The sequence below is a fragment of the Microtus ochrogaster genome, linkage group LG9 (assembly GCF_000317375.1).
Source record: "Microtus ochrogaster isolate Prairie Vole_2 linkage group LG9, MicOch1.0, whole genome shotgun sequence".
Classification (NCBI taxonomy): domain Eukaryota; kingdom Metazoa; phylum Chordata; class Mammalia; order Rodentia; family Cricetidae; genus Microtus; species Microtus ochrogaster.
Window position 1 is genome coordinate 31,860,481 of NC_022034.1, and position 17,762 is coordinate 31,878,242.

General features: G+C 40.4%; 1 protein-coding gene across 8 annotated transcripts in view; it reads right to left on the minus strand.

Moving 5' to 3' along the window:
* Fam184a (family with sequence similarity 184 member A) overlaps positions 1–17,762 on the minus strand; it is a 121,870-nt gene that overhangs the window by 9,415 nt on the left and 94,693 nt on the right. For 4 of the 8 annotated variants that reach the window (XM_013352420.2, XM_013352425.2, XM_005363629.2 and 1 more), the window contains 4 exons: positions 14,221–14,374; positions 6,487–6,614; positions 4,963–5,147; positions 4,374–4,520 (listed from right to left, as the gene is read on the minus strand). In XM_013352420.2, the coding sequence (XP_013207874.1) occupies positions 4,374–4,520; positions 4,963–5,147; positions 6,487–6,614; positions 14,221–14,374 (614 nt within the window). The remainder of the gene's footprint in view (positions 1–4,373; positions 4,521–4,962; positions 5,148–6,486; positions 6,615–14,220; positions 14,375–17,762) is intronic. The other 4 variants (XM_013352424.2, XM_013352422.2, XM_013352423.2 and 1 more) reach the window with 1 other exon arrangement.

Sequence of the window (17,762 nt, forward strand, 5' to 3'; positions counted from 1 at the left end):
ACCGCCACACCTAGCTCAGCGGAAACATGTTACCTACAGAATTACTAATTCTCCCACAACATATCTTTACACCAGCAACAATTTTAACAAAAAAAAAATAAAACTAGATAATAATGAAGACAAAGTATTGAAAGGAAGCAAGCTCCAAGTATAGATAGGAAAGCATTAAAGGAGAGAACAAGAAACTATTATGAACCAGTTATAACTTACAAATGCACAAGAAGCTCATCCAACTTTCTAACAGGAAGGAACTCAGTACCATCTGGTATCCACTTCCAGGCAACACTGGTCAATGTTTCCCTCCCGCAGCCATCTGGGCAGCTCACGAGACCAACAGTGCGAAAAGGCTGAGTGCAAAGGATGACTAAGAAGCAGGAGATTTGGGGGGAGGAGGGGTCTAAGTTTGATTTTGTTTTTTTGTTTTCTGGTTTTTTTGTTTGTTTGTTTTAAAATTTTTCTGCATTCTTCCTTCCTTCCTTCCTTTCTTTGACAAAGGGCCTCAGTTTGTGTCTTGGATTTGATGTAAACTCAGAGATGGCCTACTTTGGTCCCCCCAAGCACAAGTATTACAGGCATGTACTACTACTATGCCAGCCGGGCTCTTACCCTTCCCACCACAAGGAGTCTGTTGGTCCCATAGTTCTTAAATGGCCTCTATGAAATATGTTTCTGACCTGAATTCATAAAATTCAGGCCTCTGAACATTGATTGGTATGGCAGGTAGAATCTAACTGTATTTTCATTGTGTTTTCAGATTACCATTAAAAAGTAATACAAAGACTGATTGTAGAAAGGAGAAGCAGAACACATGGGAATGCTAACTAGGGCCACTACAAGACTCTAGCCAAGCATATCTCTCAGTGTGTGTGTGTCTGGGTGTGTGTGTGTGTATAAAAACATGTGTTTGGCTAGTGTATAGAGGTCAATTTTCCATAGCTCATGAACAACACAGTCCTGTATTAAATGTACAAAGACATTTTCCAAGTTATCCTCTACCTCCAGTTGCTTTATAAGACCCAACTGACAAGAAAATCAATGACTAAAAAGTGTAGAGCTGATCAATACCATTACCAGGAACACATGCAGCCCAGAAATTACATTTTATGAATTCTGTTACATATAAAAGTAACAGGACTGAAGCATTTCCCAGTTGAACTTTCCTGATAATTTCTGAGATTTTCTTTTGTGTTAACAAGACCACAGCTACTTCCAGACATTCTCAAAGCTTATGAAAATTAAACAAAGAACCAAATAACTATAAAATCATTGGAGTTTTAGAGATTAAGGACTCAAATAGGCAATTCTGGCATGGCAGAGCATACCCTTATAGTTAGAAATGACTGGCCTATCTAACATGCACGTGCAGAGTTGACAGTTCTCACAGAGAAATGATCTTTTTGTTTCAATAGAGTGAGGGGCTAATTTAAAGTAAACCTAAACAATCAAAAGCAATCTGGGCAGCTGTGACAGTCCACATCTGCAATCCCCACCCTTGGGAGAGAGTCACAGGGAAAGCAAGAATTCAAGGCCCTTCAAAGACTACATGAAATCCTGTTTCAAAAAACAAACCAACAAATACCCACAAAACTAAAATGATAAACCCTAACCATTTTTTTTTTACAATAAATAGTTCTGAACCCCAAAGTACTAGCACAGTTTTTAATTTATCTTAAACATTCTTTACCTAAGGAAGATGTCACTTAGGTAAAATTGAGTAGCCTATCCTCTCATTTGATGTTGGGTCTTGGAAATTAAACCACTGTCTTGTGCAGGCTAAGCAAACATTCTACCACGGAGCTATATCCTAGCCCCTGCTTGTTTTTTAAACAAATGAAACTCAATACATTTTAAAATTAGATGCAGAGTTCTTGAGAGGATAATAGTCAAGACAAGCAAGTTTCCATGAAACTGTAAGAGGGTCTGAATCCTTGGGACTACCGAGCACGATTTCTAAAAGCCATTCCGAAGACAGAGATTCTCGCACTATTTCTATGCTCCTTTATGTGTGTTCTATGTTCTCCCTAGGTTCGAAAGGAGTTGTAGTAGAAGTGAGAAGCTCCCAACTGCTCCAGAGTTTCCTCAGCACCATACTTTGGCCTGTAGGCTGAAGTGTAGATCTTTACAGTCCCCACTCCCCACCCTTCTAATAATTCACTGGGGTTTTCTGAATCTGAAGCGTCAGAGCTGAGGTGCAGGTATTCCAAACACAATCGGGTAACCCTTGCAATAGGCTGTGAGCAGTTCACATTACCCCGAGCCCCCAACTGTAAACTGGAAAGGACTCTCCCACTTATCAGCTGTCTAAATCTTAACCGCTCAGCAGATTGACAACCTTCAGGCAAGGACGTGGCCAGAAGCATCCAGTACTGCTTTCCAGTATGCTAGCTTCTAGTCCACTGACTGTTATTTGCATTTCCATAATTATGGTGAATTAGATTTTAAGTTCTCAGTCACACTGGCTCCAGTTCAAGTGTTGCATAACCACTCATGGCTAATGCCTACTAGACTGGGAAGAGCCAATACAGAACATTTGTTATCAGGGAAAAATCTGAGGGAGAGTGTAAGTCAAAAATAAGTGTACATGATTTGACTTTAATTAAACAAGTGATTACCTAAAGCTAAAGGACAAATTATATGATGTTAGCAGGTAAAAAGAGAGAAATGTGGTTGGTTAGTGTGGACCCAAGACAAAGTAGAAAAATGAATGCCTGTTTTAAAAAATAAGGCAAAATATTTTATTTATTAATAATACCAATTCTTCAATTATTAAAAGATTAAAATATAGAGATATTAATGTTTGCTGTTTATTAAAATTTCTTAAGGAGCAAAACCACAGAAAAGAATAATGTCCAGACAGACACACCCTTTCCTTTTTGTAAAAGTTACTATTTCCAAGGCGATGTCAGGACACACAGACAAACACAGACTGTTCTTTGTTTGAGTGTGCTCTTTCAGGATGTGAAGAGGGCCAGCAGGATATCAGTGTCTGCACAGTATACACAAAGGTCAGGAAGTGTGAGAGCCATGCCACTGAAGCTGATCTTATCTGATTTCTGCCAAACCTGTTACATGTATGTCCTGCTGCACTGCACACATGTGGCTGAAAAACAAAACTTAAAAACTGGCTGAAAAAAGAGCAAAGAACACATCACTGACTTTCTGGAAATAATGAGGTTCTTCTCCATTTTATGGGTAACATCACTGAGTGGGAACCCTCCTGAAATTTATCCAGGACAAATTCACCCACATGAGTACTACGCGAAGAGGGCCAATGAGCCCATCAGAAAGCACGTCATCCCAGAGGCCACTCCAGGAACACCAGCAACTGGGGCCTGGTTCTACATGACTGTGTCTACACGTGTCTGCGCCTGTGTCTCTACTGGCTGAGTGCTGGCTGAGACTGAGAGGTTACAGGGATAGAAGAGGTGGCAATGGTATCTATATTTGAGGTAGGTGAGTAGGGATTAATAACACAAGTACAGAAACAAGCAAAGCTACGAGTCCGACCCTCTGGGCAGTGGGGACTTAATGTCATTTACTGAAGTATCTGGATAACTGGAAAAAGGACCATCAGTGAATGAGTCATTAGCAGTAGCTGGAGTAGAGTAAGCCTAAGATAACCTAAAGACGGGGGCTTAGGTGAGAGAGACAGACTGGAATCAAAGTGAGTTGTCTGCCGCAGTCTGTAAAAATCCTGAAAAGACAGGGCTATTAATCTTCTTAATGAACGTTAGGAAATACATACAAATCTCGACTTGAATAATGGGCTTACTAAACTTGAGCAATAGCTTTATTTGTAATGATTTTACTTTATAGATTTCTTGAATTAAAAAAAAAAAAATTAAATGCTAACTGCAGAGATTCAAGCAGTACCCTAGGATAGGAAAGGAAGCCTCAGCTCTTTTGCTTCCCTGGGAACTACCAATGTTCTTGCTAACTGGAATCACTATGTTCAAAGTGTATGTTTGCTTTGAAGGATATTTTGCTTTTTGTGAAATATGCATTGCTAAATGAAGCCTGGCCTTATAAAATTTCTATTGCTCACAATGTACTGAAGACTTTACATTATATCACAAAGACACTTTGAGACGTCATCATGGAAGTGATGTATGACGGGGGCCACTCTTAAGATACGTAGGATTTTAGCAGGCCTGTGGCAATAGCAGCAAATGAAGCAAAATCATTCAATGGCCTTATCCTAATTAAAGAACATAATATCACACTGATACTACTTACATCTCTAATACAGTACTTAAGTCTTCCTCACTAAGTATCATTGCTTTATTAGATTCGAACAGTGAAGCTGAGCTTAGACACAGTGCTCCTCGGTTTATTATCCACACATGAATTTTCTTTAATGCAATATGACTTACGACACTTGTAAAGCTGCATTTATTTCCTTGAGTAGCTCATTAGTCTTATTAAAATCTGCCCGCATGATATTTTTCTCTCTGAGGTGGTCTGCTGTCATGACATCCAGCTCTTTCTCAAGTCTCTTGTTTAAATCTTGTTCATGCAACCTGTTTGATTTATTTTCAGTTAAGAAAATGTTATTCTGAAGTCAAGTTTTCAAAATTCCTACGTTCTACCAGATTTGAAATGCCCCCCTTTTTGGTATAATATTTGGAAAATTAATGTAAACAGGTTAAATTAAGCTATATAGTTTGCTGTAATTGTCTGGTTAATGTTAAATTTTGTCTCCTTTAATGCTTTTCTCTAATAAAAATTTAAAAAAATCTTTAATTATGATCATTTCCCAAAACTAATGAATGATAAATACATCATTAAAATGCAGACATTCTATTTTTCAGATGATATCATCCCCACCACATAGTAAAAAGTGGTCTTCACTATATTATTGGGAGGGCAGACTAGTCACAAAACTAGGGCATATGCTTTGAGTGTCTCAAACAATATTCTAGTCAATAAGGCATCTACCTTCTGCTGTGGTTACTGGCATACCTCATCTGTTGGTTGGATTCACTTCGGATTCTGAGAATTTCTTTCCCCTTATGCTCCAGTTCTTTCGTTAGGGTACTAATGTTTTCATGGAGGTGCTGGACCTCCTTGTCTAAGTCTGAGATGTGGTGCTCTCGGTGCCGTAGCTCCTCTTGTAGGTCACTTATTCTGCACATGTGCTCCTTACTCTGCAAAAAACAAGGAATGCTATAATGCTTTCTACAGATTTGTTTTCTGTGTATGAGGGAGAGAAAAGGACAATTTTAAATATTAAGTATAATCATTCTGACAAGGCTTCAAAAACAAACTGCTTAAAATGAGAAAACCTTGAGGCCCTTTCTCTTCCATCTAGCTAAGAAGAACTTATATGAACATAGTTGCAATATCAGGAACGTAAGGGACTCAAAAGATAGTGAAAGCAGAGCTTGCTCGTTTTAGAATGAGGAAATCACTACTTATGAGATCATTTGTCTCAAAGATAATTTATGACCAATGGCAGAGTCAAGAGTAGAACCTGGGTCTCTCAGTAAGTTGTATAGCTCTTGTAGTAAACGGCTGGTACCACAGATCTTTACTCTCAAAAGGATTCCCATCTAGGAAGCCCCCGACCCAACACACACATCCCATTCTTCAGAAGGCAGACTTTGCCTGCTTTCACTGCTATCCTAAGAGTTATCTATCTAGAAAGGATTTCCCTACAAGTCAAAGTTTCTATAAGATCCATAAAGTAGACATTTACTGTAGACATAATCATAGGGTAACTTCCCTCTATGGTTACAAAATGCCTCAATTAAAAGATCGTAGCAAAGAAGAACAAGTCCAAGCTGACCACTTAACATGGTTACCAAGGACATAAACCTTGTAAGTGTAATAAGTTAACAGCAGCGTTCTCTGCAGTGCCTACTGCTGCTTCCTTCCATGCATACACATCGTCACAATCACAAATTACCAAAAAAAAAAAAAAAAAACCCCACAAAAAACATACTGGACCAAAGAGCAAAGTCTAAAAAGTATAAGCAGTAGTGGCTAATGAATACTTTGGAAGTATCAATTATCTTTCTTTCTTTTGAAGATCTACTCCTCCTATATAGTTGAGTCATGCAATTTAACTGTTTCAGTTAAATTACAATACATAAAATTCAAAATGAAGTTTTGGTCATACTGGACAAACCTGGGCTATGTGGTTACCAACTACCCCAGTGGACCTCCCAGACACAGAACAGTGTTTTGTCATGGCTCGTCCTAGCAAATAGAGCTGTCCTTACCCTTTATATTTTGTTTATATTTTATTGTTTATTTTCCTAAGATGTAAACAAATTGCAAAATATTCAGTCAAAAGGTCGTAAAATAATATGTAATTGTATAACTGACATACAAAAGTAAGGTTGCTTCTCTCTGTGAAAAAGGAAACTCTTGATCATGTTGATAATAACTGGGACAATTAACACTTATTTCAAAGTCCCCCTCCTAGCGGGAGGGTTCGGGGGACCTAGATTTAAGGGATCGGCAGGACGTGCTCACACTTACCTGCCTTCGGCTGATGTCTATGCTTCGCTCTAGCTCCATTTTCGCTGCTGCCAGTTCTTGATGGTGATTATGCCGTAACAAATCAATTGAAGCTGCATGTTGATGGTTTAGTTCAGATCGTAAGGAAGCTGGCATGCAAAGGGGAAGGGTTAGAAAATTCCAAAATACTACTAATACCTTAAGAAAAAAACATAAAAGATCCAAAATATCACTTTTAAAATTAGAACACTTGCTAAATGTGCATAAAATAGATTATCATATGTGGATTTGAAATCTACTTAGCTTTGATGAGGATATTAGAAATGTCAAGAACTTAAATGACAAAGGTGTTTGTTTTGTGTGTGAACTCAGTTTGAATATAAGGCGGTAGTGGAGATGAAATGTTTGCTGTTTTATATTATTAAGACAATACAGATTTTAGAGTTGTTCAATGACAAATGATTAAGAGGCAATATCTCCTCCCAGTAGAAAGTATTTTACAATATCCCTAGAGTATACAAAATGCTGGCTGATAAACACTCCTAATGATCTGGAGGTCAGTCATCACATTCACTAGAGTTTGGAATTGAGTTTCCGTTTTAATTTTTTTTTTTTTTTTGAGACAGGGTCTCATGTAGCTAAGACTGGTTGGAACTTACTATGCAATTGGGGTCTTAAAATATTGATTCTCCTACATGTACCTCCCATGTACTGGGGCTACAGGCATGTGTTATGCCTAGTCCTAGAATTAATTATTTCATATAGTACACAACATTTATTGAATGATGACAGTATCCTAAGAGAGAGTAAAATTTGACACTGTCTTTATAACATCATAAGCCAGAGGTGAAGACATTACTCCAAGGAACTAACTGTCATATCACAAGCTACTTTTAAGTATAATGAAAACTCAATGGTTAATCTACCCCACTTTCTGAGAGTCAGATTGGGGATCAGTCATACAGAGACTTGTTAGGGTGACTTGGTCTGCAATACAGCAGGGTGGAAATGGGGCTCCTGTGTAGAGAAAGAGGTGATTTCATCATGAAGGCAGAACATGCAAAAGGAGGTAGAATCTGACTGACAATTCTGTATAGGAGGAGGTCACAGGGTGCACAAAGGCATGAAAGACAATGGAACCTGTACGGATCTTACTTTAAACTCTAGGCCCTCAAACTGTGATACGAGTGGCTATGTTTGTCATCGAACTCAGAGCTTTCCCATGGTATTTCCTTGGGTATGAATGTCTCAAGAACATTTTTAAGTGTTATATGGAGATGTAAATGAGAAAAATGCAAAGTATGGTTTTTATAGCTAAAATATGAAATCTACTTGAAGAGATGCTGCCCTTGCTTGTAGTTGGCCAACTAAAGACATTCTTGAGGCCTTCATGGAGAACTTCAGTTCAGCTTCTCCTGGTGCTAAGGGCTTTAGTAGAAGAACTTGCCATGTCATGAAGAACCTTGGGAGGATTAAAAGTGGAATGTCTCGTGTGAGGTGTAAGCATTTCTAAGTTTCCTCTGACAGCAAACTGGAAAATGAACTGTGGGAAGGCAAGTCAGGAGGAAGGTTATGACAGCAATCTTAAAAAAAAAATGATATAAGGGGCTGGAGAGACGGCTCAGAGGCTAAGAAAACTTGGTCTTGCAGAGTATCCAGGTTTGATGCCCAGCACCCTCATGGCTGCTCACGGTTGTCTGTTAACTATGGTTCCAGGAGATCAACATCCTTTTCTGACCTCTGAAGGCACCAAGCATGTATGTGATGCATAGACATACATGCAAGCAAAACATTCACACACACAAAATAGAATAAATAAATCTAAAAGAGAGATAAATCATCTGGCCTTGAAGTTAGTATGACAGGCAGACTAACTAAGGGAGAGAAACATGCATTAAGATGACTTAAGAACTGGCAGACAAAATGTAGCAGCGAAAGAGAAAAAAATGTCATTCCCACTTTCCCAGTTTTGACAACTGAAAAAAGAGATAGAATAAATCAGGGTGAGAAGTACAGGGATGGATAAGTACAGGGAAATGACAAGATCGTATTTTAAAGTCTATTTAAAAACCAGCTTCTCAACATGTAGCAATAAATAACAACTTAATGTACAAAACCAAGAGGTTTTATCTAGAAACACCCATTTGAAGTCCCCAGCACACGGGTGATAGATGAAGCCATGGAAGTAGATCAAAAAGAAGAGCTACACACACACACACACACACACACACACACACACACACACACACACACACAGGAAGAATTGAATTATCAGAGAAAAGCAGTAGTTAGTGGATACACATGGAGATAGGTCAGGTCTGGCAAATGAGAATAAAGGCTACAGATCGGAAAGTCAATACTTTCTGATATGTTGCGATGTGGAACGTCGCTGTCATTCACTGTGACACAGTGACTCTGGCTAGGATGAGAAGGCACAAGCTAGAGATGCCCACAACAGCATGGGTGACACCGGAGAATTATAGTGAGGGGGGAAGGCAATTTCAAAAGAAACACTGTAGATTCCACAGACAGAAATGATGGCATTCACAAACTGCCAATGCAGTAGAAATCAAGAACATCCCAAGGTTTGCCAGGAATCACACAGGAAAGACAGGGAAGAAGGTGTGTTCTCCAAGGGACATAAAAGTCCTGCATCTTAACAGTGTCCATACAAATATTCTTGCTGTAACACTGTAATACACTTTTATAGGATGCTATCATTGGGAAATGGAAAAAGACATGAGGGAATCTTTTTGTACCATTTCCTCTATATATGACAGGGAAGCTCCATCCGTGAAATCTCAAGGATATGGTCCTGTAAACAAGACCTGGGCAATAACAACACCAGTAGACATGGCACAGGGGATGGGAGCTCTCATAAGGCCCTCCCCCTAGATAAGAAGGTTCTTATCTAGCTTCAGATGGGGGACATCAGTGGCAGAGCCCACTGATAGATTGCTCAATGCCAAGTCATCTGCCGGAAATAGTTGTATATGTAAGCAGCAACAGTAGGCCTTGGCCTCAGCAGGCTGCACTTATATAGGTGCAGCCTATATAATGCAATAATATAGGAATATATGGAATAATAATTAAGGAAGAAAAAGTCACGAATTTAGGAGGGAGCAAGCGACATGGAAGGAAATGAAGCAGAATGGTATAATGATGTAAATACTTATATGAAATTCTCACAAAAATCTTAAAAATTAAATTTTAAAAAAGTATGCAAAAGCTCACCTATCATCCTGCAACCTCGGTGGAACTTTGAAACACAGCTTGCAACAATACAGAGAGGACCAAGAAGGGAGTGACCAGCCACCAGGCGAAACATCCACTCTCTAGGACCTCCATAGTGGGGCAAAATCTTGGGTCCCTCCCCCAACTGCCTAGGCCTCTCTAGCCAGTCAGCAGGAGAGAAGAAATGAGGAGATCAGGCTAAGGAAGACCTCAGTGGCTCTCTGAGACACAGACTTCACAGTACAGAGCAGACCAAGAACAATACTCAAAATCTCAGAGATACACTACAAGGATTGGACCAAGACACAAAAATACTGCCGGCATCAATTGAAGGAAGAGATGGGTAGGCACCAATGCAAGAATTCATCTGACAACCTAAAAAGCAACATGGTAACACCAGTACCCAGTGGTCACACAACAGGAAAACTTGATCATGATAACCTGGAAAAAGAAGAATCGGAAGAAAACTGTTTTGCACATAAGTTTATGAAGATTATGGAGACCTTTAAAGGGGAAATGAAAAACTCCCTTAAAGAAATAGAGGAAAAAATAAATTAAAAAATTCGAAGAAATTAATAAATTCCTCAAAGAAACCCAAGAAAACCAAGAAAAAAACAAACAGATGAAGCTAACAGGTCAAGATGTAAAGACTGAAATAGAGGTAATAAAAAAAACACAAACTGAGGGAATTCTGGATATGGAAAATCTGGGCCAACGAACAGGAACTACAGAGGCAAGTATAACCAACAGAATATAAGATGGAAGAGAGAATCTCAGGTGTTGAAGATACTATAGAGGAAATCAATTCATTGATCAAAGAAAACATTAAATCCAACAAATTCTTTTTTGATTGTTTGTTTTGTTTTTTTGAGACAGGATTTCTCTGTAGCTTTGGAGCCTGTCTTGGAACTAACTCCTGTAGCCCAGGCTGGCTTCAAACTCACAGAGATCCACCTGCGTGTGCCTCCCAAGTGCTGGGATTAAAGGCGTGCACTACCACTACCTGGCTAAATCCAACAAATTCTTAACACAAAACACACAGGAAATCTGGGACACCATGAAAACACCAAACCAAACAATAATAGGGATAGAAGAAGGACAAGAACTCCAGCTCAAAGGCACAGAAACTATCATCAACAAAATCATAAAAGAGACCATTTCCAACCTAAAGAAGGATATCCCTATGTAGGTACAAGAAGCTTACAGAACACCAAGTAAACTGGATAAAACAAAAAACAAAACAAAACAAAAAAGTCCCCTTGCCATATGATAATCAAAATGCAAAACATAAAGAATAAGGAAAGAATATTAAGAGCTGCAAAGGAAAAAGATCAAGTAACATATAAAGGTAGAACTATCAGAATTACACCCGAATTCTCAATGGAAACCATAAAAGCCAGAAGATCTTGCTTTATACCTATTTTATTGTATGTAATTTTTCTATGTTAAAGTTAAAAACATTCCTTTTTATTTAAACAGAAAAGTGGAGGTGATGTGGGATGCCCCTCTGTATGCTGTAAATATCATTGGTGAATAAACTACCTTGGCCTGTTGATAGGGTAGAATGGAGGTAGGCAGGGAAAACTAAACTGAATGCTGAGAGAAATGAGGTGAAGTCAGAGAGAAGCCATGGAGCCACTGGAAACAGATGCTGGGAACTTTACCCGGTAAGTCACGGCCACGTGGTGACATACAGATTAATAGAAAAGGGTTAAATTAATATAAGAGTTAGCCAATAAGAAGCTAGAGCTAATGGGCCAAGCAGTGATGTAATTAAAACGGTTTCTGTGTGATTATTTTGGGTCTAAGCTAGCCGAGCGACCAGGAACCAACAAGCAACCTCCTTCCAACGGATGTGTAGTAAGGGAAACACTCCTCCATTGCTGGTGGGAATGCAAACTTGTATAACCACTTTGGAAATCAGTATGGCAGTTTCTCAGAAAATTGGGAATCAACCTACTTCAGGATCCAGCAATACCACTCTTGGGCATATACTCAAAAGATGCTCAATCATACTTCAAAGATATATGTTCAACTATGTTCACAGTAGCATTATTTTTAATAGCCAGAACCTGGAAACAACCTAGATGCCCTTCAACTGAAATGCATAAAGAAAATGTGGCACATTTACACATTAGAGTACTACTCAGCAGTAAAAAACCAATGACATCTTAAATTTTGCATGCAAATGGATGGAATTAGAAAACACCATCCTGAGTGAGGTAACCCAGACCCAAAAAGATGAATATGGTATGTACTCACTCATAAGTGAATAATAGCTATAAACAAAGGATATTGAGCCTATAGTTCATGATCCCAATGAAGCTAAGTAACAAGATGAACCCTAAGAAAAACACATATAGATCCACCTAGAAAGTCAAAATAGACAAGATCACCTGACAAAATTGAGAACATAGGGGTGGATGACAAAGGGAGGAGAGAAGGGGAGAGGTGAGGAGAACTTGAAGGAATGGGATAGTTGAGATACAGAAAGGACGGAGATGAGAGCAAGGAAAGAGATATCTTGATTGAGGGAGCCATTATGGGGTTAGCAAGAAACCTGGCTCTAGAGAAATTCCCAGAAATCCACAAGGATTACCCCACCTAAGACCCTAAGCAATAGAGGAGAGGGTACCCAAACTGGCCTTGTCCTGTAGTCAGACTGATGAATATCTTAGATATCACCATAGAACCTTCTTCCAGCAACTGATCAAAACAGAGGCAGAGACCAGCATTAGAGCACTGTGGACTGACCTCCCAAATTCCAGTTGAAGAGTGGGAGGAATGAGAATATGAGCAAAGAGGTCAAGACCATGATGGGTACACCCACTGAAACAGTCTACAGTCTACCTCAGCTAATGGAAGCTCACCAACACCAGACAGACTAGTAAGGAACAAGCATAGGAGCAAACTATTCTTTATGTATGTGGTTGACAGTTGAATGGCCGGGGTAGACTGAGGGGCCACTGGCAGTGGCACCAAGATTTATCCCTACTGCTTGTACTGGCTTTTTGGAAACCTATTCTTTTTGGATGGACATCTTGCTCAGCCTAGATATAGTAGGGAGGGCCTTGGATTTTCCCCAAAACAATGTGCTTTCCCCTCTCTGAGGAGTGGATGGGGGTGGGGTGGAGAAGTAAGTGAAGGGAATGGGAGAAGGGAAGAGAGTGGGAACTTGGATTGGTAAGTATAATGAAAAATACAGTTTGTTTTCTTTTTAAAAAAATAATAAGAAAATTTAAAAAGGTATGCAAATCTACAGCTATCTTAAAAAGAAAACTTTTTTAGAGGTTCCCAAAATCTCTCTTCTTTTTAAGATAGCTGTAGATTTGCATACCTTTTTAAATCACATTTCAGTGGGCTTAACAAGAATATTTCTAACACCTGGCTCTTTCAACGTCACATCACACAGCTGCGGACATGACCTCCCTCATGGGCCATCATTCTACAAAGGCCACTTCTGATCTTAACTCTCAGCCCCGTGCAAAGACAGAGAGCAGCATTCATTTTTAATAAAACAACACAGTGCGGGCTTTAGCGCACAATGTGATATTTCACAAATCTTGGATAAAAGTTCACCATTGCTCTGACTTCCATGTGAGGTGTCACAGGGCTTCTCAAGGAGAAATATGAGAACTGTACCAGCATGGCCTAGGACATCAGCACCAGTCCAATGGCTGATGGACAGGACACGTGGCCCCCTCTGAGATCCAGAGAGCCACTCACACCCTGCTAGTCCTCTTGTTCCCAAGTCCCACCCGGAAAGAGTGTACACAGGAGTACGCCAAGCACACGGAAGAAATACCAGGAGAACTATTTAGGAATTGAATCAAGCAAAAGGAAAATGAGATGGCAGAAATGAGTTATCTAATAACATCAAAAAGCCATAAACAAATTTTTAAATACACATCTAATTTTTTCTTCAAAACTTTTATCTCATTTTACAAAGAACCACCTCATAGGGAAGATGCCCACATGAAAGAGATTTCAATAAAAGGCTGGGGTCTTTTTTTTTCTTTCTTACCAAAACCAAATCCTGAAGTAGAAACACATGCCTGTAAGGTCCAAGCCATGAGCCATGTGTGGGGTGCACACGTGAGTGCGTGAATCTGTGTGTGGCTGCATGTGTGGGGTGCACACGTGAGTGCGTGAATCTGTGTGTGGCTGCGTGTGTGGGGTGCACACGTAAGTGGATCTGTGTGTGGCTGCGTGTGTGGGGTAGATGATGTGGGTGTATGTGGGGGTGAATGGGGGCTACTGGCCAGTGACCTGTTTCTGGGATCCCAAAGTGTGCTGCTTCCATTTAGCTCCACAAAGCCAGACAGATCGCTTTTATGAACACTGCTTAGCAGAGGGCAGAGGAAGCTGATGCCATTCTAATCTACTCTCCTTGCCTCTTCACACGGAAGCATCATCGTGATGTTCCAAAATTTAAATACACAGCTTGATGCTTCCTGCTGAGGTTTACAACGGAAGACTGTACCACTCAGTACGACAAGATTATGATCCTTCCCACAATACCAAGCATCGCTTTTCCTTCGTCTTCTAATTCGAAGCGGAGCGTCTGAAGCTCCTGCTCCATCTCCATGCGGAAGCCCTCCATGGACTCTCGGTGCGCGTCTTTCAGTGACTGCAGCTCTGCAGAATGTTTCTGCTGTAAGTGATTCTCCAGAGCCTAGACGGGAGAAGCAGACCATTCTTATGCTGGGGTACAGGAAACAAAAGAGAAAACAGCTCGGGAGCCCGGGGCTAAGCTGTTTTAGTTCATTTTCATGAAAATAAGATACAGAGTAACTATAACCAGAAAACAAATTCATTGGGTCAAGTCCGCAGAACACAATTAATCATGAAACCAGTTTGGCTCAACATACTTTGCTGAATCTGGAAATATAAACCTTTAGCTTCAAACAGTTTTCAGATGAAATTATTTTCTAAAGTTGCTAAGGATACAAATTACTGAAAATTAAGGAAAAAAAATCCCGTGCATCCAGAAAGGAGAGGAGGGGGTTATCATTAAGTGAGAACACAAAGCCTGCGCCTCGCTAGGGTTGCCTAAGCACCAGGAGGGCATTTAGGAAGCCTCACTCTAATTAAATCTCTTTGAGCTATTTTCTATAAAGTATTTGTGTGATGCAATTCTCTGAGGGTTAAGTAGCTTGAAGTGCTTTTTGTTTATTCCTGAGATGTCTCTATACGCTAACGGGTTGATCACCTGCTCCCTGGCTGGTGGAGGTTTTTGGAGCAGCTGAGTGGATCCTTTAGGAAGCAGGTCTACCTGGAAGCAGAAACTCACTATCGACAAGACTTCAGGATGTTGTAGTTCAGGCCCGGGGATGGCTTTCACTCTGCTTCCTGGACTGTGGTGATGGGTGGAGCTCTCCTCACTGCAACCTGAAACTGTGCCAAAGTAAGTTTTCTGCCTTGGGTTTTCCTGCACTGTGCAGCCCTTCCCTCTGGGCATGGTATGGCCAGGCTCTTGAAGTCAGAGCAGCTGGGCTGTCCTGCAGGCAACTCTCAGAGCTGAGGCTGCAAGCATTCTCTCATGGAAGGGAGAAGACCTTTCCGGGCCCACAGGATCCTTTCCCGATGGTTAAAGACTGATGGAGCAAGGATGTGGGGCATTTTGCTTTGGTGGTATGTGTTCCTCTAAGTGATCCCAATTTACTGCATTGGTTCATCAAGCTAGACTTGCTTTGGTCTGCTGTCGGTGTCCTACCTGGAGTGAGGAGACATTTGTTCATGTGTTCTCAAGGAAAAGCTAATACAACATTGGGACAGGAATTCTGTTACTGTGACATTAAAGCACCTATTACAGGTTGCACGTGACACGCTGCTTCAAAGGCTGTGTGGATGCAGCAGTCTACACGTGGTTGAGAGAAAAGACACCACCCTAGGTCCTAGGGTGCGAGATAAACTGACTGCGACAATTTTTGTTGCTTTTGTTTCACCGTATTTTCTAAAATGAATTATTTATGAGAGACTGTGCCGTTAACTAGGGCTACCTTTCTTTAACAGAAAAGTGGTGTTTTATAATTTAGTATTTGGTTGCTTATCACAATATGAAAAAACACTTTCCAGAAACAAAGCACGAGTGTCTCCAATATTGGTAAAATAAAGCTTGTCTCACTGGGGCAGAACCTAAAGTGAGGTAGTTTGACTGCTGAATAACAATACAGAAATATTTCAAGTTCTGACTTTTTCTGAAGATCTACGTTAAATGATTTTCAAAATCTAAATGTGTAGCATTTCACTACTGATAAGATTTCATGTGTTACTTCAATTCACAAGGAACAGTCAATGAGTCAATTCAGTTAGTAACGCTGCCCGACCTTTCTTGACGCTTGCTTTTGTTTGTTTGAGGACAAGTGTTCATGTAGCCCAGTCTGAACTCAAACATTCTACATAGTTGAAGAAGACCCTGCTCCTCCTGCCTCTACCTCCCGGGTGTAGGCATTCGAGGAATGTGGCACCATGCCCAGCCTACTGTGTCTACTTAAACCAAAGGAACTTCCTTGGTTTTCTGGACATGATTTATAGATTACAGGTCACTATATAAGTAAGGTTTTCTTTTTTTTGAAGCATAAGATTTTTCTAAAATTACTTATTTTGTATATAACGAAAATATGTTATACATATCAAAGACTCTAAGGCTAACAGCTGTCAACACAAAAAAAAGGTTTTAAAGGCTATAATCATTGTTGAATTCAACCTTAATTTATTTGTACCATTTCTTAAACCAGTGCCTGCACCCAAATAAAAAATTAATGAACAGCCTTTATCTGTATGTAATGTGAAAATGATAGCATGACCAGCTCTTCTATAAAATCTTTGTTATACTAAGGCCATTGGAAGGAGATGAAAAATACATCTCTAAAAACCAAAAAAAAAAAAAAGAAAGAAGTGAACTAAAGAAAATTAATCACATTCAAATGGTGTCACATTAATGGTTTACACCTGAGCCATGGGTGCTGTGGAAGTGGCACTGGCACAGACGTGATGACTTAAACTTGGATCTCTAGTACCCACACAAAAAGTCAGGGATAGCAGCGTGTATCTGTAACCCCAGGATGGCAGGGCAAAGAGACAGATGGATTCTGAGTGCTCATTGGCCAGCCAGTCTATCTGGATTGATAAGGTCTAAGTATTGAAAGACTCAATCTAAGAAAAAAAAATGTGTGTGGAGAAACCCAGAAAGACAGCTGACACTGACCACTGCTTCACATGCGAATGCACACACTCATATGAGCACATACAGACACACGTCTCACTCCCTGGAACACAGCTGACACTGACCCCTGCCTGCTTCACACGCGAATGCACACACCCATATGAGCACATACAGACACACGTCTCACTTCCTAGAACACAGCTGACACTGACCCCTGCTTCACACACGAATGCACACACCCATATGAGCACATACAGACACACGCCCCACTCCCTGGAAAAATGAAGCAAAGCAATAGAGACCTGGAGATGCTAGCAAAGAATATAATAACATGGGGGCTGGGGGATGGTTCTGTGAGGAAAACGTCTGCTGTGCAAGCACAAGAACCTAGGTTTGTTTGTTTGTTTGTGCATGTGCTTGTATTTAAGCATGTACGTGATTGGAGATATACACGATGTGTGTGTGTGTGTTGGGGTGGTGAGAAGACAATTTAGGGTGTGGGTCCTTGTTATCTGTCTTGTTTCAAGCAGTTTCATGTTGTTTTGTCACACAGAGCAGGCTAACCCGCTGGCTCCTGAGCTTCTGGGGTTTGTCCTTCTATAAGAACTCCCCACCATGAGAACACTGGGATTATAGATGCAAACAAATTTATGCATGACTGTACATGACTTCTGAGGATCTGAACTCTGGTCCTCGTGGAGGAATGGCAAATATTCTACCTGCTGAGCCATGTCCCCAGCCCTGGATCTGAATTCAGATCCCTAGCATCCATGTAAAAAGACAGGCAGGGCAGGGCAGGGCAGAGCTGTAATCCCAGCCCTGGGTGTCAGCGCACAGCTATAATCCCAGTCCTGGGTGTCAGCACACAGCTGTAATCCCAGTCCTGAGTGTCAGT